This window comes from Pleurodeles waltl, chromosome 7 (genome assembly GCF_031143425.1).
Source record: "Pleurodeles waltl isolate 20211129_DDA chromosome 7, aPleWal1.hap1.20221129, whole genome shotgun sequence".
Lineage (NCBI taxonomy): Eukaryota > Metazoa > Chordata > Amphibia > Caudata > Salamandridae > Pleurodeles > Pleurodeles waltl.
Window position 1 is genome coordinate 155166708 of NC_090446.1, and position 26147 is coordinate 155192854.

Here is a 26147-nt window from a genome sequence, read left to right on the forward strand (position 1 = left end):
GACCCAGGCTCTGGACCCTTGGGAACCCTCCCCGTCGGAGGCGATAGGAGAGCCCGGATCATCTGAGGGGACAGAGGAGGGCGGATCTCTGGAAGTGCTAGTGCGAGGGGACCCTGGACGAGAGGGCTGTGAGGCCATGAAAGATTTCTTGAAGCGGGCAAAAGCATCCATGTCGACCCCTAGGTTGCCCGCCCGCTTGGGCCCTGGGGTGATCACCCGACAGGGGCCCGAGGGTGCCTTCCCCCGGTCCGGGGGGTTGTGTACTTAGTTTCTAACTGAAGCACTTTCTTCTCCAGGCGTGCAATTGCCTGCGAGACTGCCTTCCAGATGGAGGTGTCCATCACATGGCAGAAGTTACTATCAATAGGGAGGGAAATGGTTTCCTCCTCCTCCTCTGAATATTCTGCCTGTCCCTCCTCTACAAAAGGGCCTTGATCCTCCATAGTGGACAGAGACTGCGCAAAGCCTGTGTGAAGAGGGCTATATGGAGGGGGCTAGCCCCAAAACACCTTTATTAGCGCTGGGAGTGCGATAATAAACCTGCCACTGAGATTGATGGGTTTATGGCAGGTTCTTGGACCACACCCCTTGCTTACGCAGGGTCGTGTGTAGTCCGCCGGGTAAGTCCGGTGTATAAATGCCAGTGCTCCTACCCGCTGGCTGGTGTTCAGCTTCAGGTGGGTTGGGGCTCACAGTTTACTTGTTGGGATTAATGAAACAGCCTCCGTCTATGCCCACTGCCGGCATGTCCCCCTACAGAAGTAAACTGACAGGGAGATGCGTGAGGTGATGGAGGGATCAGGGCGCGCAAACAGAACTGGTGCATGGCCCTCTAGTGGTCGGAGAACCACAATCGTGGGTGGGGCCCCATCACATTATGTCGTTATTATGGCAATTAACCAAACTGAGCGGTCACGGAAGGAACAGTAAGCGTTCCTGTGGTTGCAACCCTGTTGGGGGAAATCCGTGTTAATTCAGCATAACAAAAGTCAGTTAGCACGAGAATCGATAAGGAAGATGGGAAAACACTCATCTTGTGGGCTGCTGAGCAGCGAAGACAGAGGGAGAGAGAGAGCATCATGGAGAGGCTTTGAAGGACGACACGATCATAGGATTATGCATTATGTTGTACACAGTCTCCCAGGGTCTCATAGGAAACAAAGTTTTTTGTTGAAAACAGTTTTGATGATGAAAACATTTGTCTTTGAAGGGCTGCTGTAGGCATAAAGGGTAGAAAGAACAGCCTAATCCTCACTTCTAGTCCTGACACAGAATCACATTTCAAGAGACTAACCAAAAAGAACTGTCTATCTTTTTCACACCTTCAAACTCACAAGTCCACAGACAATTTGGGAAACAATGAGGACACTGACTGACCTAAACGCCTGTGTGTGGGGCGAGTGGGATGGGGGGGCAGGGCTGGTGATTCTATGAAAAAACAATCAAAATATATGCAACAAGATTGAAAAGGCACCCTGGAAAGGCAGATGTCATGGACAAACTGATCATAAAGATGCAATGAAAGAAGCCTTTTCTGTGAGATCAGTATTTGCTACTTTTAATTTTTTTATTTTTATTTTTTTATTAAACATCAGCCCATGGGGATATAACCTCACTAAACAAACTAATCCAAAACAGGAATGCTGGGATCCACTAAAGCAGTGGTTCTTAACTTGTGGACGCAGGGGTCCGCAACACATTTTTTAGGGGATCCACGGGCTACAGGAAACGTCCTAAACAACTCATGGTAAACAACAATGACGTTTACCAGGCAAGCGTAATTACGCTTGCCGGAACGACTGTCTTTTTCTGTGCCTTAACAACACATGCCAAACTATGCATATACGTGGTTAAGGCAGAGAGCAGTCTAGTGGATCAGGAGAGACCTCAGTGAGGTAAGTGGGGCTGGGGCAGGGTTGGGGGGTAGTTTTTAGGGGTGGATTGGATTAAGGCTTGGGGTGGGTAGGGGGGGCGCCAGGCTATTTTTTTTTTAATGCAGCGGGGGTTTGGGAAAGTTTAGTTTTTATTGCTTAGATTGGGTGGGGGTCTGCAGGGATGTGAAATTCCTTTGCTCAACGCCTGGGACATATTGTTTGGGGTCAAGGGCAACAAGTTTTCATGTTTATTTTGTCCTTGGGACAAGTAGGCCCAACCCCAGGCAGCGCAATCCCATTAGCTGCCAGTTTACAGAGAAGGGAACTGTCTGCAGTTGAGGTAATATATTTGTGTCCATTTTTAAATGCTGTTCGAACTTGTATTTATGGTTCAAAAGCCTTCATTATTAGGGTGAGCGCTGAAAATAAAAGTTTTAAGGGCAACCTGCACTACTAACAGTGAGTCCAGTTTAAAAAAAAAATAAAGTGTACACAGGTTTGAAAAGCTTAAGAATATGAGGCTAAGTATAATGCTCCCAGAATGCTCTCTGATTAGATGCAAATGTTTGCAGATGCTTGTAAGCAAGAGTTATGATTCTTTGCTTTCAAAATAAAATGTTCAGAAAAAAAGGCAAGTAGGAAATTGTAGGTGCTATTTCTTTGAAGCGTCACTTAGTTAAATGTGTTGATGCATGCTAGTATTTCCCAAAAAAATCCCTAATAGAAAAATCCGTGTAACCATTTTCAACAAGATTATGGGAAGCTTGAAAATAAATAAGCACTGGCAAAGCCAACAGATCCAACATTTTTTGGGGAGTCTTATGGATTTGTCAATGCTTGTCTTGTTTTGACATGGCTTTGGTAACACTTTATTGTTGTGGGAACTGCCAGGCCCTTACCATTAAAACAAACACTGGCTGGTTCTTTGCAGGCCCCCCCCCCCCCCCTCCAGTTTTGTTACACCACTGATTGGAACAGTAGTTCCTGGCACTGAACAAAACTACTTTGCATGCTAATATGCTCCTTGTGGAAGAGCGAATGCGATAACTTACAGTAAAGCCAGACGATAGATAGAGAAATATAAGTTTAATAAAAACAAAATGTCTTTGTTAACGCCAGACCTAATTAGGGACCCTACTCTTAAAGAAAGTCACAAAAGTGCACCCATGGTATGTGTCTCTGGATTAGTGGCTTTCATGAATTCACAAGTACTTACAGCAGGAGACCAGGAAATCGGACTCCTAGAAAATATTTGTGAACTGTATTTTAGCACCAGCAAATATCCATGTGCAGACTTGTTCATGCGAAAATCTACTGACCGTTTACAAGTTCACTTTCCCTCCAACCACTTTTTTCCCCAACTCTGAAAGAACTTCTACTTCTGCCATTGTCAGGAGCAAATTTCCAACCTTTCCCATTAAGGGAAAATATTAGAGAAGAGCTGGTGAAAATCCTCACAACATGTTAGTAGGTTTGACGACTTAAAGGCAGTCCAGCCCTGGAACTATTGCTTACTGCTTCCTCCAGCCCCAGTATGTAGATCTGCGGAAAGGTGGCAAAATAAGAAAATTGCTATAGTAGGGATTGAAATTGCAAGTGTTCAAGCCCTACTAAAGTACTAGCATGGCATAATCAGAGAGGCTATTATCTGAGCTCTTACATAAAGAGACTGCTGTCAAAATTTGTAGCCGCAGTACATGGCACCAAAGGGACAAGCAGGTTTTTTTTTTTTTTTTTTTTTTTTACAAGACAAGTAGATTTATGAAACAACCTGTCCCATGGTGAAGTAGATATTTTATTAAATTCCACACCCCTGGGTCTGAGTAGTTCATTTTTTTAGGGGTGGGGGGGTTGAGGTATATATATATATTTATTTTTTTAGGGCTTAGGGTGGGAGGCTGGGTAGTTTATTTTTTTAGGGGCAGGGAAGGTTTAAGGAAGGGCAAGAGGAGAGGAAGAAGGATTGGGAGAGGACACAGCGAGATAAGTGGGGTCGGATTTAGTGCTTAGGGAGGGTGGGAGTGGGGGTAGCTTATTTTTTAGGGGTGGGGGTTGTGGTAGTTTTGTTTTTAGGACTTAGGGTGGGTGGATGGGGGTCAGGTAGTTTATTTTTTAGGGGTTGGGAAATGTTTAAGGAAGGGCGGGAGGAGAGAAGAGGAGGAAGGTTCGGGAAAAGACACAGCGAAGTAAGGGAGGTTTGGGGGTAGTTTTTAGCAGCGGGTGGATTTTGGGCTTACAGTGGGTGGGGGGTTGGGGGCAGTTTAGTTAATAGTGGAGCTGGAAGGTTTTAGGGTTCAGGGTTCTGGTAGTTTTGTTTTTAGGGGCAGGGGTGGGGGGGCTTAAGGTAGTTTAGTTATTAGGAGTGGGGGAAGGTCTTAAGGTGGGTGGTGGTGTCTGAGTAGTTTACTTATTGGGGTGGGGTAGTTTTGGGCCTCAGGGCGGGTGGGGGGTTGGGGTACATTTTTAGGTTAAGAGGAGGGATTGTATGACAGAACCACACATGCCATTACCACATATGCCTTAACTAGGCGTGCTTTTACACCGAAATTCGTGGTAAAAGCATGCGTCGAAAAGACATGGTCGTGGTTCCGACTGTATTAAGGCATGCATTGTTCCGTCATGCGTGGTTCTGTCATCCACTGCAGACTAAAGAACCTAGTGCCCGCCCATGCTCTCTGGGAAAATGGAGTCCAGGAGTAATATTTAATCAACTGAAGTAATCTATTACTGTGAAAAAGCATGTTTACATTGCTCATATTTTACTTAATTTACTTCCACAAGTAATTTTTTTTTTACCAGCACACTGTCTTACTGTAGTATTTTCATACTGTATATTAATCTAGTATTGTTGCTGTGGCCTGGGTCACTAGTAGGTGTCAGGTTGTGGGTGATTCTAAAAGGCCATTACTGAGAGGTTTGGAGTTGAGGTAGGAGGCTGTGAGAGTTTCCATTAGTGGGTCAAGAAGATGTTCATTCAACCTTTGGCCTCTCTGGTAAGTGCACCGAACAATGGTTAGGGGGAAAGGGGGGTGATGCCTGAAAGTATGTGCAGAAGAGAGTGAGAAAGGGGTGAAGAAGAACAGACCAATGATGTGTGAAATGTGAAAATGGAGGTTTTCTGGAGGTTGTTGGGGAGAAAAAGGCTTGGGGGGGGGCCTACCTTCCAGTAGTGATTTAGTAGGGGTCTTCGAAGTCAAAAGGTTATGAACGACTGCACTACACCATAGCTTGCGACGGTCAGGTATCAGTTACTTTAAACCGCTGTGTTTACTTGTATGTAAAGGCAACCTGTGAGATATTAAGAACTTAAAGTTGGACATATACCACCAGAAATCTCACTCATCTGTTGTGGCACTATTTTATCCACAACAATGCCTCCCATCTACAGTCACTTAGGTTCTCCTAAGGCTAGGATAAATGTCTCCCTGTTCACCTTCCTTCAAACTAAAGGCCCAGGAGAGGAATCAAGCAGGCAATGCAAACTAAAGGCCCAGGAGAGGAATCAAGCAGGCACTGTTGCTTCTTGCAGCAGGCTAGGCATATTTCAAGGGATGTATTGGAGACTAACAACATCTTAATTGTCGAATTACTTTTAAACAAACATTAGATCTGTGTTTCATGATCAGTAGGTTCAAACAATATATCATCTATTGGTGCTAAAAAATGAGATATGTTTCTTGGTCTGCTGCCATTTTAGAACGGGCTAATGTAGGTTGGGAAATTGAAGTAGTTTCTTATCTGTGCCCAATATGCAGCAATCTCTACGTAAGGACAGACAAAGTCCAAGTCTCACAGGTCATACCAGACTGCCGAAAGCTTGCCCCAGTCCAACAGGAGCACATACTAACAAATTAGGACACCGGCCCCCTACATCCAGGGTGTAGGTTTTCAGCTATCTCTAAAGACTATTTAACCAGAATTTCTTCTCAGAATCTTTATTCTCAAAGTCTCACTTTAGCCAAAATGGCCAGACTCCTTAATCTCTAATGTCGACCACAAATAAAGGCCAACTGAATTGAGGTGGGGCGAATTCAGTCCAAAAGACCAGTGTGTTTAAACTTCACTTTGATGTGTGAGGAACTAAACACTAAAGGCCTGATTTAGACCTCGGCAGAGGGGAATACTCCATCGCAAAAGTGAGGGCTATCCCACTTGCCATATTACGATCCCATTATATCCAATATAGATTGTAATACGGTGAACGGGATAATCTTCAAATTTGTGACTGAGTTTTCCCTCCGCTGAGATCTAAATCAGGCCCTAAGTGTTGCAAAGCAAACTTCTAATGATTTTACAGAGAAAGTCTAGTTTATCATACACTGGAGCACACTTCTTTGTGACGGAGTGCTCCCAACCACCATGCACAAGTGTATAAGAAAGAACAATTCAAAAGTGTGAAAAGGGTTAACAGAACAAAACCCAAAATGTTTAACCAACCAGTCTTGGAAACTTGACCAAACAGCAATTCACAACTTTAATGTTTAAACCTTATGAATTTTGGAATAACTAATGCACAACCTGATATTATGTAAATGAAAATGTGTAATATGTTTTGTGGTAGTCAATGTTTTGCACGGTCATTAGCCAAATAAAGACATTTCGAATCTTAACTGTTTTGCGTACATCACGGATTCTCAGGTGATACATGTGTTGCAATAATCTCTTTTGTAAACAGGGTAAATACATTTTACTTGTCCAGCCCTCCCCCCAGCCAATCACACTGCAAAGGAGCCATGGGCCCCAATACAAGCAAGGGAAACACACTCCAACCAATTTCCTGTTTAGGGAGCCACAAGAAGAAACAAGTTTATATGGCACCAAGTGGGTCCGTAACAACTCCAGGTCCTGGTGTCACTACACCTGCTGCACTATGGTCTATTACACACCTGCCAGAGGCAGTGGAGCAGCTAGCTGAATATTCTTATACACGTGCAAACATATACTGTTGTTAAGGTACAATAATGCTAGGTAAGGAAAAGGTACACACGAAAGAACATTGTGTTAACAGGAAGCAAATACAGTTAGATGTAGGGAAAGTTGTAGAACAGATGGTGTGAAAAGACGTTCTGTTTTGTTTAGTTAGAAGGATGTGAATCGCATGCACACTGTCAAAATAAGAGAGCATCTAGCAATAGTTCAGTGGCTACAAAATCATAAGGTCAAAATAGGGACATGTATTTTAGTAATTTCTAGGTTATGGTGCTGTCCCAAAAAAATCTAACGAAAAATAACAAAATGTTTAAGTCACAGAAGAACCAAGACAAACGTTAGAAAAACACCCAAAGAAACAATCTCCCCTTGTACAAAACCCAGAAATATACATATGCATATTTATTACAGAGTGGTGGTAGCCACACTGTAGCTATAGTTAAGATTCCCAGGTATAGGAAATCCTCTGTATTTTGTTCACTAATAACTTTGCCCTCGTTTGACGAATCTCCACAAACCTTTCCACACCTACAGCTCTTTCTACAATGGCAGCGGATAGAAAGTTTTGTGGTGATTGGTCAAGGGGGTGCGAAGATAAAAGGGGGTTCCAAAATGTTTTTTCCACCAGTGCATTTTCCATTGAATTTTGTATCATAACTAGTGTGAAAACAGTATAATAGATTTCCATGAACTCTGGCATGATTACATATTATGATGTGAAGATAACCCTTTTGGATAGTAGAGGTAAGTAGTTTTTTAAGTTTTAAGGCATTTTCACTTTTGGATATCTCTTGATAAGGTACTTTCACAAAATTCTGAGCTATTTCACAGAATATTTTGCAGAAGAACTGAGGTACAAAGAGATGACAAGGCTTTATGTAATGTAATTGACTGTCTTTACAAAAGTTAAATGGGGACATGTTTTAAGTACACTTTAGCATTGTTTTACGTTATGCAGTTAGATATAGGTAAGTATTAGGTTTTTTATTTTTCCCTACTTATTGCCACTTCATTGAAGTGTCAATAGGTAGGAAAATGGTTTATGCGTTTCTATATATGTACTGCCTAGGAAGGGCTGCAGTACTGAAAAAAATAAAATGTTAAAAAATGAAAACTACAGTGTACTACACTTTATTTTACAAATATAGTGTACTACAGTGTATTTTCAATTTTTTACATACCTAAATCTTCACAAAAAACGTCTACACAGTTGAGTGGTAAAACCTACAAATTACTGCACTACTTATAAAAATTGGAAAAAAATGTGCATTTCTCCCTAGACTGCTGTAAAAATATATATAAAATAATAGATACATTTCTCCAACTATTACTATTTTAATAAGTAGTAATATACAGGGAACAACAATAAAACCTACTTCTTGACTATATCTAAGGGCCTAACCAAGAAAGCAAAGAAAAAGAAGAAAGCAGCGGAAGTGTGCAGAAAATGACATGGATGCCTTTTACATTTTGTACAGACAGCCAATAGTCAATCAGATGCTGCCTTCTCATCTGCATGTACCACGGTATACTGCTAACTTACTGCGGTATACAGAGGCACAGTATATAACTAGTTTAACACTTACAACTTTGACACTCCTTACACAATTTAGTCACACTACCAAAAACTTACTATTTACACCTCAAAATGTATACAACTTCCACATTACATCTACATCTGTTAACCCACTTTCACGCTACCTGTTTCAAGTACCGCACACCACTCTATGCCACTCGGCTCTAAGCTGGTACAGTTTATCCCAGTAAACTCTATTCCATTCCACTTTACACTGCTCCAAACTATGCTGTTACATTCTACCTCCCTCCACTCTACGTTACTCCACTCTTTTCAATTCCACTGTATACTATTCTACTGTACACCACTCCACAACACTCCACTGTGGGCTATTCCACTCTACGCACCCCACTATACGCTATTTCACTGAAAGCCACTCCACTATATACTATTTCACTGCACGCAACTACACTGTCATTCAACTCTATGCTTTTTGACTCTACACCACTTCACTGTACACCACTCCCCTGTAATCTATTCCACTCCATTATACGACATTCCACAGCACGCTATTCCACTGCATGCCAGTCCAATCTATCCCACACCAGTCAACACCAATCCACTGTAATCCATTTACCTCTTTGCCCCTTTACTCCACGGTATTCCACGGTATGTAACTCCACTCAACAATACTATACTTCACTCAGCAACAGTCTAGGCCCCTCCACTCTACCACACTATACTGCCAATGGAATTATGCAGCAGAGGAAGATCAAATTATGCAGCATAATGGGGCACATTTTGTGATAGAATTGCCTCATTATTTTGTCATTTTTACATCAGGTAACAGTGTGTGAGAAAAGAGTTCACTTTAATTAGTACCAAATTAACACCCAACTACAACAATTAGCAACTGAAAGATGACTAGGCAACCTTTGCGAAAAGCCTTCTAGTGCGCAGGAACCTGTTTTCATATGTTTTCTAACGTTTGATCCGTTTGAGCTAGAAACAATTTTTTTTGTTCAAACATGCAGATTATGCAACAGATGATGGATTGTGTGGCAAATGCGGCAAATCCATAATTATGCAAAAATCGCCGTGACTGCAGAATCGCATAATTCCAGTGGCCTTGACTATACTTCACTCTAGAGCACTACATTGTCCAACAATGTACTCATGTCAATGCCAGTGTACAGCACTCTAATTTACTCTATACCACTTTGCAACACTCTACTCCACAACACTCTATGCAATTTTGCTATTCTCTACCCTGAGACACTACTCCAATGTATTCCACTACCGCACTCCACACCACTGAGCTGTTCACTACTTTGACACTTAACTCTATGATACACTATCCATCTCTACCATACTGTACCACTCTACTGTGCTCCACACCACAACACTTAAATGCAGTATGACACTCTACTCCTCTCTGAAACTTTCCAACACACTCCACTGTACCACACACTACCCCACTCTACACTTTATTCCACTGTATGCTACACCACTCTGCTCCACTGCACAACACTTTACCCAATTCTATAGCACTGTACAGCACTCCACTATACACCGTTCCACTCTATGCAACTCCACACTCTGTGCTACTATGAAACAGTGTACTCCATTCTATGCCTGTGCTCAGCACTGTACAAATCTCTACTCCACTCTACAACACTTTCCAACACTCTACGAAACACCACTCCTCAAAATACCAACCTTATTTATAACACTTTACTCAACTCAACACTATGCCTGTTCACTCTAAAGCATGCCACGACACTGCACTATACAGTGCCACTGCATTATATAACTCTTTACTTCACTTCACTGTATACTACACCAATCCACAACACTCTTCTCCACTCTACTGTACCACACTCCATTTAATGACACTGCAATTGGCCATGCTAAACTCTACTATTTGAAACACACTTTTATTAGACACAAAAAATTTAAATTAAAATTAAAAACAAAGGTTAAACCCTTATTATATTTAGGAAAACTTTATTTATTCTTATTATACAGATCAAACTTAAAATGAACACTTCAAATTCTAAAGTTACAGTTCTACCTTAAACGTATAATTCAGACACCACCTTTAAATTAATATAGCTTTATTTATCCTTTTTGTCCAAACTAAATCTAAACTTTTTAACTTATACCTTTAGAACTTACGCAACATCATCAAATTATTATAATTCATGCAGCTCCTTACACAGGGTATTCACTTGGTAGCCACGCAACATTAACTACAACCCACCATTCTATCATGGACTGTGTTCTACCCAAAGATGTGATTTGCGATGCCAAACCTGTTATTGTAAATACTATTATTTTAGATGGTATAAGTGATAATATAAAAGGGTACAAGCAGGCTACACAACAAAATCCATTCATATTTTTGAGCCCGGATGTGTCATGGTCTGAAGTACCAGGAGAGATGCAAGGGGTGACCTCTGCCAGACTATGTATGAACAGGGTCGATGCATCTCCCAAAAGGGATAATTTATAAACGTTTGCACCAATTCATTTTACAATACAGTCCTTTGCTGGAGTGAGCACTTTGCATTTCACAAGATAACTAAGCAGTGCCAACTCATATTAAGGCGGCACTTGCACTTATTGATCCTCAACTATAGTTAGTCTTATTGTGCTCGCTTGTTCATGATGCAAACATTGTACAGACAAGAACGCCCTCTAATTGCAGTATGAACGTAAATGAGGCAATCAGCATTTAAAGCAAGAAAGTGTGTATGGAGAGTAGGTAAGATGTGAAACTGTACCTCATCCAGCTCCTGGAATTGAGTGTTGGTCCCACCAGCCCCATCCAATTGGACAATGCAATGAAGCAAGAAAGACAGAAAGACAGGCACAGTAGTCAGATCAGAAGATAAAGATCAGCTAATTAGCAGTAAACAAAGGCAGTTGACAGCAAATGGTACAACAGATTATTTTAGCTAAGATGAAAAGTCTGCAAGTATACATTTCTTGTTCTCAAAATGTTTAAGTCTTATGTACCTATCCATAACATAGTTTAATCAAAGAAATACTTTGTTATCCTACCTTTAAAAACAAAATTGAATCAATATGATTTCAAAATGCTTTATCTGGGCATCTCACAGAGCTATCATTAGAACTTACAAATAAACAACAGACCTCAAAAAAGCTAAGCAGACAGTACAACAAGCAAAAAAGGAAAAAGCCTGTAGCTACAGGGAAAGGCCTGATTAATTTATTATTGTGTATCACTGTGGTAAAGACGTGTGCTGCTGGTGACCGGAAAAGCAGTACAGATTGGTTAGAAAGACACTAATTTTCAGCATGGTGGAGGTTGGCCAAAGACAAAATTATCATTTGTGGGAAATTTAGAGGTTTTCGAGCTTCTCATGAATTAACCCCTCTTCCTCAAACATCCTTAGCTTAGGAAAGTAGAATGTGAAGTAGAAGAAGAGCTTGCTCAAGGGCTGTGATTGCAATGTTCAACCTGGTTGTTGGTTCATCCACTGTACTAACAGGTTTTCTGAATGAAGAACATCTCTAAACTATGAATTAATGAGACATTTCATTATTGAAGAACCTCTGGTTCAGCCATCTCGCATCTCATTACAACAACATTTCAAAACATCGGCGGCAGGAGTGATAGTAATCGAATGTTCCTTAACAAATACAACAGTTAAGTTAATGAGTGCCCAAAATATGCTTTCACCTACGCAGCAAACATGAGCAGAATTCCCACCCTCATCAAAACGAATCTTATGTCAAATGAAACTTCTCAAGTGCACGGTCATCCAAAGGGCCTCTCAGTGCTGGACAGACTATTATTAATTAAGCCTGGCAGTGCCCTGGTCACCATCCTACTAAACCCCAGAAGGAATTGCATTTTCAACCTCAGTTATCAATGTTTACAAAAAACATGTATGGCAAACAAAATGGGCAAGCTATAACCTGAGTTACTTCATATACTATGTCCTATTCATATTAGAGTAGCAGGGAAAGGGATGGCTATGACAAGTCATGCATTGCTTAAAGGAAGTTGTAAACATGAACGAAGCACAACTAGTGCTCCCTTAAGGCCTGAAAGGTGGAGGCAGGCCTCGAAAATCCATAAAAATGTTACTAGACCTGAAGTTCGAGTAATATGAATAATCTACCTAACCTAACTAATGTACTTGACCTGTAAACTGGTCTCAAATTGTGTGATAATTGGCAAATATTTCATTTTACAGAGTCACCTTTTTCTTCATTCTCACATTAACGCACCTTCAAATATGTGAGTTCAGCATTTCTGCTGTACAAATAAAATATTTTGTTTGATTAAATAAACTAAACATTTGCTCCATGTGTAATAAAAATCTTGCCCACATTTAGGGTACACAAAATCCCTGACTTGCCTCAGTTTACTAACAGCATTGCTATCAGGGATGGGACATGAGTGTTTCCCAGTTCATGTTGAAACACTCACTTTTAATAAATATGTTATTAAAGCATGATGTGGCAGTGCACTATTTATAGACACCTAATTTGTAAAACAATGGCCAAAATCCTTCCCACTACTTTGCAGTTTTGCTGATAAAACTATATGGTGTATTCACAATAATCTCTGAAAATTGGGTTTCAGCAACCATATTTATCATTTGCACATCGCCAAGTAAAGTGTTCTGATTGTTTTTCATCCTATTAAAATATTTTTTCATTACAGAGAAGTACAAAAAGTGGGATTTCACAACTACTGAAATATATTTTGAAATGTTTGTAAGGTTGACTAATTAGCTCTATATATATATATGTAAGAAAAAAAGCTGATAACCTACAGCCATTCATTTCACACTTTGTACAGCAGGTCAGATAGTTCACTCAACAACATTCTGAAACTCTGTAGTCAGAGAAGGAAACGTAATTGTGAACTGACTTCTCACCTCTGTCTCTGGACACAGAGCAAATGTGACAAGATACAAACAAGATTTAAAGGCATCTTTACTGCTCCTTTACTTTCTGACTGAACAGAACATCTCTTCTTTGTCAACTTCCCTGAACCAGCATGTAGGTCCTAAATATAGCTCGACTGATAAAATCAGATTCGCCATTGCCAGTAGGCAAGTAGATATCTCGAGGCCTGAAAGGGTGCTATTGATGTATTTCACCAGTCCTGCAGATGCTCCCTCAGACTCCATCCCAAAATGTTTGCCATACTCACCCTCAGGCCAGTGGCCTCACAAAAAAAAGCATACTTCGAATTCTGCTTCTATTCCTCCTTCCAAAACAAATCAGGCTCTTCCTCACAGTGGTCCACCCTTGCATAAACTACTACAAAACTACCTACATAGGCTTCTCATCCAAGACATTGGACAAACTCAAGGATGTACAAAATTACACGGCAGCCAACACTCGCTTTGCTGACTGCCAGTCAAGCAAAAGATTGCAGTCAAAACTCTGTATAGTCTACGATGGTTCGTGTGGCATTATACCGTGCTACATTCCAAAATGGATGACAATACAGTAGCCGACACAACACCCAAGGCTGGCCACTGGAAAATGATTGCCACCTTGACATAGCGAAACAATTTTTTGGGAGGCAGAACTCTGAATGTACGAGGGCTTTCTATGCGAGATCCCTACTGCTAAACCTTCACTTTGGAGCAAACCTTGTGTAAGTCTGTAAAAGCCCAAAAAGTCACCATTTCCTACTTACATCTGGACAACATCCTACCTAGCTGCTGTATCATTATGCAACACATCACCCCAGAAACCCTCTTTGATTACTAATGAGTGATCTTGATCCCTCTCTTTTTGAATAACCTCTTTATTCTAGTGCTCCAAAGAGACTACATAACTGTCTGCAAGATGTAGAAACGCAGCACATAAGTCAATAATAAACCCTGGTGTACAGAACCACGTTCCACTCACAACAACATGTCACAACAGTTGGTCATTTCAACTCATCGCCCAAAACATCAAATCACTTCACCTTCAGAGGTTAGATGAGGATCGTAATCAATAAATCCAACCTTAGAGCAACAGACCCAGGCAAGGCATTTCCTCAACATGCTTAAATACCATGATATGGTCCGGGTTCTTAAATCGGTGAACTGTACTCAGGTCCCTGACGTTTAAACCGGATTCTCCACAATAAAAGGGAAACAAATTGTCTTAATCTTGAGCACAGTAAAGAAAACTAATGTTCCATGAAACAAAAAGGTCTTAGGCAAAGGAATTAGGGAAATATAGGAAAACTAAAACGCTTTAAGCAAACTACATGAAGTGAGACAACTAGTTTAAAAGCATAAACACCTCTACAATGCAGACACATGTGAAGAAGAGTCGTGTGGTGCACTTCTGAGAAGGGTTAAAAGTCCACCTAGTTTAGGCATCTTAACTTTTCTGAGCTTGCCTTCAAACCATAGGAATGATGCCCTTATATCCATGGGAAGATGACACTGATAAATACTTCTATGGCTAGAAGACCACACAAAAGCCGGATTTGATTGACTCTTTTTAAAAGGCTTAACACAGAAATGAGAAAATAAAAAGGGGAGGATTAAGAGCCAATATTACATTTCAGTTAAAGTGCCATACGTTCTCCCCTCGCCTTACTTATTGCCCCATTACCTGACACTCACTTTGCACGTGTTCCTGTTGCTCAGATTCATTATATGTCGCTATAAGCAAATCTCAGATGAAAAAGTGCTGCCTTTAATCTATTTTTTTCTGATCTCATTTATTTATATTCTTTGTCGCTCAAAGAACAGTGGTTGGCCTATGTATAGGAAACCCATATTGAACTGTACAAATGTTTCTCAGCACTTATTAAACATTCAAATACCCTAGATCTCCAGAACCTTGAGTGTAAAAAGTATATATATAAACCAAGGATGGGAAATATTTCTTACATTCTTCTGGAATTTGAAACGGATATACTTTGCAGTAAGTGTCTACTGGAATTATTTCAGAGAAATATAACAGTTAGTTCCTGCACCCTGATGGCACTCCGGTATTATGCTGCCATGCTATAATCCTAGACAACAATCATATGCACATGAAAAGAAACTCTACAGAAGACAGTAATGTGCTCAAGGAGATGGCGAGTGTTGATTTTTGGAAGTATCAATGCTGCACTAACTTCTGCCCTATTACAAGGGGACATTCGGCAACAGATTGTAACGGGATGTGACAAACATTGCAGATATCCTTGTGGCTGCAACAACACATCAGTGATAAAGTAGAAAGAACTCACAGTGATAAAAGCAAGTTTACACAAACACAAGCATTTCACAGGGAGTCCAAGATCATCAATGTTAAGGATTTGAAAACAGACCTTCATAGCACCAGCGATGTAGCACTGACTAAATATTCAGATTTGAAAACCTGATCAAATTTGAGTGCAAAGTTATGTGGGTGTGGACTGAATAAAACAACACATACAGTCTTGATGAATGCGGGTGAAGGAGAAACATTACATACCCCTCCTATGTACTAAATATTCTTCCATTGTGTATGCTATTCTCCCCATGTCTCAGATTACCATCAATTGTTCTATAAAGGAGCAGGTTTTGCAATAAGCCAGTCACTGTTTGCGGGAAAGGGTGGGATATAAGATCCTCTGTTACATCTTAGTTTTACCAACAGAACACACTACTGTGGAAAACATTTAACTTGTTCACTTCTGTCAGTTCAATCAATCAATACTTTGCAAAAGACTTCAAGAACTCTACAAGGTGACAAATTCGCGAGCCAATATTCCCAGTGCGCACATACCTGCATTGGTAAAGTCCTCTGGCAACATGAATCAAAAGCCAATATCCTCTAAACGAAAATATGACAAATTTATCCATACTACAACTGCACATAAACCACTACTGCTGGCTCAACTTAAACAACTAGATTTCAGAGCCAGTCTCAGGCCGAACCCCCAAGACCATGGTGTGAAGTTGCCTGATCCGAGAAATGCTAATTATGACTGAACGTGCAGTGTATAGAGATGTCTCTAGCACAACTTCAGTGAACCTGCTGTACTATTTCTAGAATTAGACAAGAAAAATCGAATAGCAAATTTCCAGTTTGTCTAATACTACAGTCAGGGCGGTACAGTGTTCTGCAGAATGGAGCCACTGATCCAGGATGTCCCTATGCAGACCTCGATACTGAATCTGGAAGTATCAGTGTTCATGTATAAGCCGACCTAAGGTGTCCCGTAGTGCAGTCACACAAGCTTATTTCAACGGTAGAGTAGATCCTGTTTGTGGGGTGCATAGTGCATTAGACATAAGATCTTAAATTACACACATTCTGAAATTAGTGTAGGCAGTGAGTCTGAAAACGGCCTGCAAGGCTTGGTTTTGAATAAGCTAAAACTGATATCATTTGTGCAAGAAAATGTTTAGATGTTGCTTTGCTGCTGTCAAAACAAAACAAAAAAATAGAACCCCGAGCAGAAACATTTTGTGCCTCATGTCGTGGTATAGTTTATTACTCTACAGATGTAGGCTATACAACATGCTGATCTTGCCCATCCGGACAGCCTGCGTTACATAATGACACCATTTTTTTCCACAACTGACGGCATTACCATGGAAATACAGCAAAACAAAAAACAGCCACATGGGTGGTACGTCAGGTGACCAAAACACCAATCCTTTACTATTAGGCCTGTTGCGGGCAGATAATGTTCAATCTGACCCACGGTGGCATCTCCAGTAGATAGTTACGTACCATCTAGGGTTAGAAGTAAACACTAGTGCTTATTTCCTTCCAACTAAAACGTCATTACAGTACATTTGAAAATCCGGCAACAACTTATTTATGCTTCAGCCAGCATGTGCATGCAACTATTAAACATGCAGGGACATTGGACGACTCAGCATGAAAGCACAGTGTTAGGTGACGGAAACATTGAGATCTGGATTTGTTGATAGGGATTTGTGGAGAATCACAGCCTGACCATTTCTGGTGTCAAGCTATCTAAATCCAAGCTTGCTCGGACAGTGCTATATTAATTTGGAATAACTTGTCCACTGTGTATTTATTTCACACAAAACTTAATAGCCTTTCTATCTAATACCAATAAAAACTCTGCCCCACTTGTGTGACTGGGCCTTGTGCCAGTGACAGGAACGAATCCAACTGAGGTCAAAAGGTGTCTCCACACAAGCGCTCCCATTATCCTTGGTTTGATCCGTTCTTGTTGCATCACTACGCCCAGCCACACAGGTGGGGCAGCATTATTATTGGCACAAGTAGGGCAAAGCTGGGTGGTGGTAATTTTGTGGATTCCTGCAGATTCTGGAAGTTTCCATAACAGAAATGTAAAGAAAATTGGTGATTTCAGGAAAAGTTTGAGGTTTGCAGGGCACTGTCGGTAAGAAAACGTAATGAGATCCACGCAGGGCATTGTCCTGGATTCCCCTGTCTAGTTTTAAAACAATGTACAGGTTGACTAGGTTTCCCTAGGTGCCGGCTGAGCTAGGGTCCAAAATCTAGAGGTACGCACATTGGAAAAAGAGGGTCAGTTCTCAGGGTTAAATGCACTGCATACACGTTAGGTTTTGGGACGTTTTCTGTTGCAGCCACTAGGTCTACCCTCACAACAAGTGAGGTACCATTATTATCGGGAGACTTGGATATGCCGGGTGGAAGGAAGTTTGCGGCTCCCCAGTTTCCAGAACTTTCCATCACAAAAATATGAAGAAAATGTGTTTTTTTCAAAGACAAATTGTGAGGTTTGTAAGGGATTCTGGGTTACAGAACTTGGAGAGAGCCACACAAGTCGCCCCATCCTGGATTCCCTGAGGTGTCTAGTTTTAAAAAATGTACAGGTTTGCTAAGTTTCCCTTGGTGCCATCTGAGCTAGATCCCAAAATCCACAGCTAAGCACATTGCAAAAAAAGGGTCAGTTTTAAGAAGAAAAATGTGCTTCGTTCATGTTGCATTTTGGACCATTTCCTGTCGCGGGAGCTAGGCCTACCCACACAAGTGAGGTACCATTTTTATCGGGAGACTTAGGGGAAAGCCTTCCAAATGTAAGACAGTGTGTACGAACGAAGTCATTGTGAGAAATTCCCTCCAATTCACATGCTAGTCTGGGAATCCACAAATTCAGAGATGTGTAAATAACCACTGCTTCTAAACTCCATATCTTGGTCTCTTTCCGGAAATACATAGGTTTACTTGATACCTATTTTCACTGTTTATATTATACCCAATGAATTACTGGATACTGGTACACAATGAAAAAGCATTGCAAGATGCAACTCAGTTTTTGGCTCTGGGTACCTAGGGTTCTTGGTGAACCTACAAGCCTTATATACCGCCACAACCAGAAGGGTCCAACAGACATAACAGCAGATTGCTTTCGAAAATCTTCCATTGTAAGAAGAAGTTACAAATTAAGCATAGACACAAATGGCTTTTTTTCAACTCAATTTCAATATTTTTTAATTTTCAAATGTTATGTTTTATAGGAAAACCCTGAATGATCTACACAAATGACCCCTTTCTGGATTGAGAATTTTGTGTACTTTTCAGAAATGTATAGCTTCTGGAATCCACCAATGGTTTCACACCCATTTCTACCATTAACTAAAAGGAGGTTGAAAGCACATAAAAAAGGAAAAATGGGCTATGTTCCAGTAAAACGCTAAAACTGTGTTGAAAAATTCACAAACCCTGGGTATCTTTAGAATTCAGAGGATATTGGGAAAACAGGACAGAAATTTGGCGTGGATTGCTTATGTTGACAAAAAGATATGGGGGCCTAAGCGTGAACTACCCCAATTAGCCAAAAAAAGGCTTAGCACAGGCAGGGGTAAAAGGTTTAGCATCGAAGGGGCTAATTAGGGAAAACGAAAACACTATTATGCGCCAAGTCAGGTTAAAAAAGCTGGGGCAGGGAAAAAAATATATATATATATGTATATATATATATATATATATATATATATATATATATGCTACTTAATAAAAATGTACCCACTCCTTAATTGCATCACCTTCAAAAGTAAACAGACCGCTTGTTTTTCACACAAATGTAGTGCCACACATTGAGAGAGATGTCCGACACCATTCAGTTCCCACTTAAGGTAAAGGTTTATGCCACTCTGTGTTTGGTCAAAGGAATCAAAATGTTCTACGACATTTCATCTAATCTCATTTCGCTGAATTAGCAACCCATACCAGGCGGGTTACTTTATAAATATTTATTACTTATATCTGCAAGATCATCCCAACCAAGAAATCAGACTTCCTTTTCCAGAAAGAGTGTTATCTTATATCATCCACATCCAAATTCAGTCCTGGCTGGAAGATTGAAAAATTACCCGGAGAAAACCTGCAGACGTGCATTCTTTGCCTACACACTATGGAATGAACTCCCAGTCCTGCTTTTTTCTCTGCTGCTCCAAAAAGAAAATAACGAATGAGTCTCTTGTAAAGTTCTATGGCAAAAATCTGCATGTAAAATTCTATCATCCACCCTCCTGACCCCTGAGGTTTTCTTTTTCATTGGCAACGTATGATAAGTCTATATTAACAGTCATGCACTCCAAACTGTTCTATGGTAGACAGTAAATCTGCTTTTGCTATAAAGCCCTCTGCACTATATAAATACCTAAAATTAAAAATAAACCGCATTATATACCTTCTAAGCTATTGCAACCTGCTTTACAAGATGCACAAAGATGCAGTAAATACGCCAGACTTTGCAAAAAATGAAAAAAGGCACACAAAGCTCTAAACGAGATCTACAAACATGCAACACCACACAGCAAACTTCGTACAAGCTGTCACTATTCCATGGGTACTATGGTAGACATTTTTGAATTAGCAGGGCCAATTTAGAGATCCGTTTAAAAGCTCAACGCTCAATAAAGTTATGTCATGAACCCCATTTTAAAGTTTGCAGCCTAAATAGGCGATGTGTTGATCAAAATGTGGCCTTATGTCATGCCTGCGAGCAAGAGCGAGATCAGATCAAAGGAAACATTCAAATTCTGAGGAGAAAATTAACTTTTTTCAGAACGGCAAGATAGGAGCCTGAAAAAGTACGTTTGACTGTTTGTTATTAACACAACATCACAAAACAAAATAAAATGATGGGTGGAGTGTTAAAACATTTTAGACCCTCACCCCCAGTCACAGATCTGGGTTTAATCCAAGGTTATTTTGCTTGCCACGTCACCCCAGTTTGGACCCAGCCAAATGCAAATTAGTCTTTACCCTGTCCCCCATGGAACAGGCCAGCCCGAACTGCCAGACCAGGTCCTCTCTGGACAGGAAACATGCATCCTGGAACTAGTTTCAGGGTATGACCCTTCATTAGCCAGGTTAGCTTGAATCCAGTGGCGCAGCAAGCAAGGAACCCACGTCTGGGCAGGTTGTTCACTGCTTGGATGGAGGAGAGAGTTCTGGAGGTCTTCATTAGTGTCAAAGAAGGATCTGCCACCTAATATGACATGGTTAATTGAGAGGTTATATTGGAGAAATGTGAAAGCACGATTTGAGTATGAAAATGAAAAAATTGAAAGCAACAAAGAAAATTAATTTCCTTAGGTCGTTAAAGAGGACTGAGTGGACCGCATGTATGGTTGTGAACAGCACTACACTTCTCCCACTGTAAAAAAAACATGGGGGTGTCTTCAGAATTAAACACTCAAATCGAGTATACAAAAAAATTGTTCAATGTACCCATTGCTCATGTCAGCATGGGGCTGAGAGAATAAACATTTTCAAAGAGTGATGATGGATAAGAAGGCGCAAACATTCTTATATGTGCCAATACACTGGATTCAGGTGAGAGACGATTTTTGAAGCCGAGAATGGCTTGATTTTATCAGTCTCCCATCTTAAATTGCCTTTGCTTCAGTAAAGGTCAATGGGGAAAATCCATTTTTTTAATCTCCCACTTTCATCTTTTAAGATGATGTCATGTTTGCATTTTTAATAAATTTATATAGAACTTGTCATTTTTAGTTTTAAAATGGGCGCCTGCTTCTTACAGACTTTGAGAAGCTAACAAACAGACCTTGCTATTTTCCTTAAGCAGTTAAGTTTCATTTTTAGTCTAGCAACGCGAATTTGAATCTGAGCACTTGCAAAGCCTCCGGTGAATGTTCTACTAGCACACTGTTTAAATAAATACGTTTTGTTGCCAGCTCGAGTAAAGTAGATGGTGCGTTCTGAATTGGTCTAAGTCTCCATTCCAAACTTTAAAGAAAAGAAATGTCCTGCTAAGGGCCGAAGGCGTCTTCTGTGTTTCACAAGAAGACAATTTCAGTAAGGTGTTTTTCTTTTTCCTGGAGAAGGCTGCACATATATATGGAGCAAGCACCGGATATATTATGAATTACAGAAAGAAGTATTTATTTCCACAGATTAACCTATCACAAAGTCAGCTCTCGTTTATGCATGTTACATAAAACGAGCAGAAGGCTGGTGTCCGATACCCCAGTGCAGCCTACAGAGGGCGACAGACTCCACAGGTATAACAGAAGCAGGTGTTAAGTTCCCAGGTCATTGTGCCGAAGATATTAGTTTTGTCTGTCTGACGCTGGTGCCAGCCGCGTTATACATTTATAAGTGGGCAGGTGGCATACGGCATAGCTTAATTATCTCTCCAACAACCTACAGACCACATACATATATATTATTAAAAGAATCGTGTCACGTCCTCCCAAGCACCCACTGGAAAACGTGAGCTCTATAAGCTTTGTTATGAAATTAGACGAGGCACACTGTTCCACATCAGACTGAACAAGGTGATATTCACTGCACACGCATGCTTTAGAGATGGGAAGGCACTGGTCTCGAAGACTCGCCTGGGCACACAGACTTTACAGGGGATAGAAAGGCGCTGTCTCCCAGGGCACTAACCCCATCAAAATACGCTGATATACCGGAGGGGCAGGTCAATGGTTTTCACAGCAGGCACGTCATCCCTGCAGAAGCGCTGCAGTGTGTAGGATCGTACATTACTAACAGGTGTGCCATATGACAAAGGGGCTGAAACAACAGGGGGAAATGTCAGAATCGCCTCTCGGGCAGGCTAAGAAGGGCAAGAGACAATTCTCCGTGTAATCATGTTATAGAGAAGTCTGAGGCAAGTTAAATGCAGGGGTATACTGTGGTGATCTAGGATGAACATTTATCTCAGCTAGCATGACAAATGCACTTAAGGAAACAAATTATACGGGCAGCAGAGGAGACACATGCCAGCAAGTGTAGTGCTGAGAGGCTGGGGGAAAGGAGCAGTCCACAGACATGTTAAAGTGACCAATGGACAGGCTGAAGTGCGAGAGCTGCCGCACAGCAGTCGAAGTGCGAGAGAGAGGTCGACAGGATACTGCATCACTATTCACACAAAAAGGAGGGTACGAAGGCAGATACACATCTCTTGGTAAGCTGGTATCTCCACAGACACACTCCAGTGGGTACTCTCACATGTGAACTGAAAGACAAGATCTCCTGCAGGTGCCCTATAGAGAGCTTGGCCTGCAAACAAACACCTTTAAGTGATCTTCAGAAGAGTGGCAGGAGAAGGGCTATCTGCACAGGTTTGCTTTACTGATGCATGACGTCGGTGCGTTATAGCTGAGGGCGGGGATAAATGGACGGATGGCAGGAATACTCCATAAGGAACATTACAGATTGGTTTGACAAGCACATACCTTTACATGCAAGCTACAGGGGTGGTAGGAAGACAAGGCACCCCAGAATCTGTTAGCTATGGGAATTCCATAGTAGCTGGTGCACTGGACAGAGTTGTGGGGCAGATGGACGATTGTATGGCTCTATGGAGGAGTTGGGACTAGACGAATTTCAGCAACCACACTCTAGATTAGCTGGAGGAAAGACGTCCCCTCATAGGCACCCACTAATGTGGCACGGGAACAAAGACACTGCCACCAGTAAACTCAAGCAGGAAGAAAGAGCCTCTATATCTATCAAACAACAAAACGGCTGAAGGGCAAAAGCATTAAAGAGTGGAAACAGGACATTTGAACTACTTGTGAATAGGAGAAAGGAGAACCTTGGAAATAAGACCATAAGGGAATATAGGGTAAAGACGAGGGCCTCCAGGGAGAAGTACCAGAGTGAGCTTTAACCATACAGGCGTACTAAAGTGCAAAGAGGACATGGACATTCAGCACACATAGCTACACATAAGGGATAAAGGGATAGAAGGATGCAGCATCCAGAAAGTGATGCATGGGCAACCCGAGAGAGGGGCTACAGAGGGGCTGAAAGGCATGGGCACATTAAAGCCAAAAAAGGATAAGTTGGTTGACATACCCGGGCTCGTGCACTACAAAGTACTAGGATGGTTTCTCACAGGTGTGCTTTTGAGACTGTAAAAGAGATGCTACAGAGGGCACAGGTAATAATCACTGGAACTGCATGCGGACGTACTCAGGGCCTCATTTACAAGGCCTTTGCGCAACTGTTGCGTTCTTTTTTTTGACGCAGCGGTGGAGCTAGCAGTGCTCTACACTGCTCCAGATTTACAAACTGATGCATTGGGCCTAACGTGTCAGTTAGTAAACCCTTGCGTCACATTATAACTGCTCCAGGTATAATGTATGCAGGGAAGGCGTTCCCATGGTAAAGGCCACGCAGAACTGACACGGTGAAATTTACAACATTTCACGGAGTCATTCTACGACTTCACTGCGTCCGAATTTTACTGCCTGCTCAGAACAGGCGTAAAATTGACACCGGGCTTTTCTCTGTGCAGGCCTCCTTGCATTGCTGGAGTAGCGGCGTTTTTTTTTTTTTTTTTTACACTAGTCCAGCAATGCATGAGTTTAGCGCCAATAGATGCGTCAGAATTTCTGATGCATCTGTGAAAACATGCGCCATAGAGCACTGTATTGTAAATACAGCGCATCTATGGCGTTGTTAGCAGATTGCAGGGTAGCACCCAAATTATAAAGCATCGGCCTGATGCGTCAGATTCTTGTAAATGAGGCCCTCAGTGCACACTGCAGAGGTTACATAATGCTATGGGCAGTGCTTTAAATGGACAGGTACTGTCCAGTACTAAGTACCTTCACTTCTTTATTTTGAAAGGGAGAGTACCTGCACTTGTCAGCACTGCAGCAATATATTTAATGGGAGAGTACCGGCACTTCTCAGAAACAAACAGGTACTTTAAATAATGAGTACCTGCACTTCTGTGTTTCCATTTAAAGCACTGTCTGTGGGCATCTTGGCAGGTATGATCTAGATAGGCAGGAAAATACTGGTGTGCCAACTTGTATTTTTAGAGAGAAAGGTAGCATAGGTACTGTGTAGTACAGGGTACACAGGGCTTGGTGTCCGGAGGGAGTTCTCCAGAGGGGTAGAAGGCAAAGGCAAACTGTTAGGTATGTTACAAAATAGCAGGAGATCATGAGCAGTATGACAGAGCAGCAAAAGGGATGAGTAGTCAAAGGCATCCACTAGGTGAGATACAGCAGGTTAGGATGGCATTAGCGCCCTGGTCATACACACCACAGACGGATTGAGAGGGAGGGCTTTATATTTGCGGGACAAACTCAAACCCTATTAGGTGTATTATAACCGACGAGGCAAGGCACACTCAGTCTATGTGGGGGATAGTTTGTCATCGAAATGAGGAACCAAACATAACTTTCCATTCTATAACATCACATGAAAGAGTTCCAAATGGATCAGAGAAATGTGAAGGATTCGATTACATCTCTGGTTAGAATGGATCTATCCCACCTGCACGACTTACAGGAAGAAAGGAAAGGCACCCTGCAAAGCACATTTAGAGATGCTACTTAACAGGTCCGATAGTATCAGGTTTGGAATGATCTGTTATGGGGCCAAGGTTAAACACCCACCCTATGGCGATATATGATATGTACAGGCAGGTTAAACTCTACTAGGGTGAAATGCACCGCCTAGCCCACTGACGTGTAACGAGCTTTCAGGGCCGAAATTGGTTGAATCAGGCGTGAGATGAGGACGTCCTAGGGCATGCTTTTGATGGTTATAAGGGCTCGGGCAGGCATGCTCGTTAAGGAGGCATAGCAGGGGACGGGCAATGTGAAGGGGTGTTATGGAGGAGTCAGCAAGTAGGCGCACTTGCCGTGGTTACAGAGATATGAGAGAGCACAGCAAACCGGAAATCGCACTAGTAAGTTCTCGGGCACCCCCTGCGGGCACGCTATAGAGGGGTAGGAAGGCAGACTCACCGCTGCATGGCCTGCTGATCGCAGAGGGCTGCCGCAGGAGTCATTACTCACTTGCTCGGCCAGAAGCTGCCGGCTCTGGCTCGCGTTGTTCCGCAGCAGCAGGAAGGCCTCGGTGAGGCGGCGGGTTGCCATGTCTAAGGATGGAGCGACGGGGGCAACCCGCCCGAAGGACGGGGCCACCCGCGGGTGCTTATCCCGTTACAATAGAAGGGCTGAGGGCCGGCATCCCGGACCTGCCTGCTGCAGGGACTGGATGATTCCGCGGTGCGCGCCGCAGAAACCAGAAGCCAGAGGTTCCGAGAGCTGTCAGGCATACAGACATAGAAGAAGGACCAGGCGTGAAACAGCCGGCCCTGGGGAGATAACCGCGCGGCCATCTTTTAACGATGACTTCTGGTAGATAACAGAGTAGCAATATTGCAGGCAACTCCTGTTGAGTGTTTCTGAAAGATTAAGTTTATTCAATAAGGAGCCCATGATCAGAACTGCGTCCTGCATCCCCAAATGATCAGCAGCACCTGATCCTTCCAAACAAAGACGCCTTCTGGAAGCAGAATACACATTAAGTAATTACAAGCGTGGGATGTACTAAAATGCACTAAAAATAATATATACAAAGGGGAATGAAAAATAATG

General features: G+C 41.9%; 1 protein-coding gene across 2 annotated transcripts in view; it reads right to left on the reverse strand.

The window, feature by feature from the left end:
* Positions 1-25825, reverse strand: part of STX16 (syntaxin 16) — an 86502-nt gene extending 60677 nt beyond the window's left edge. The window contains exon 1 of one of the 2 annotated variants that reach the window (XM_069243437.1): positions 25512-25825. In XM_069243437.1, the coding sequence (XP_069099538.1) occupies positions 25512-25643 (132 nt within the window). In that variant the 5' untranslated portion in view covers positions 25644-25825. The remainder of the gene's footprint in view (positions 1-25511) is intronic. The other variant, XM_069243438.1, reaches the window with a different exon arrangement.
* Between the last annotated feature and the right edge of the window lie 322 nt (positions 25826-26147).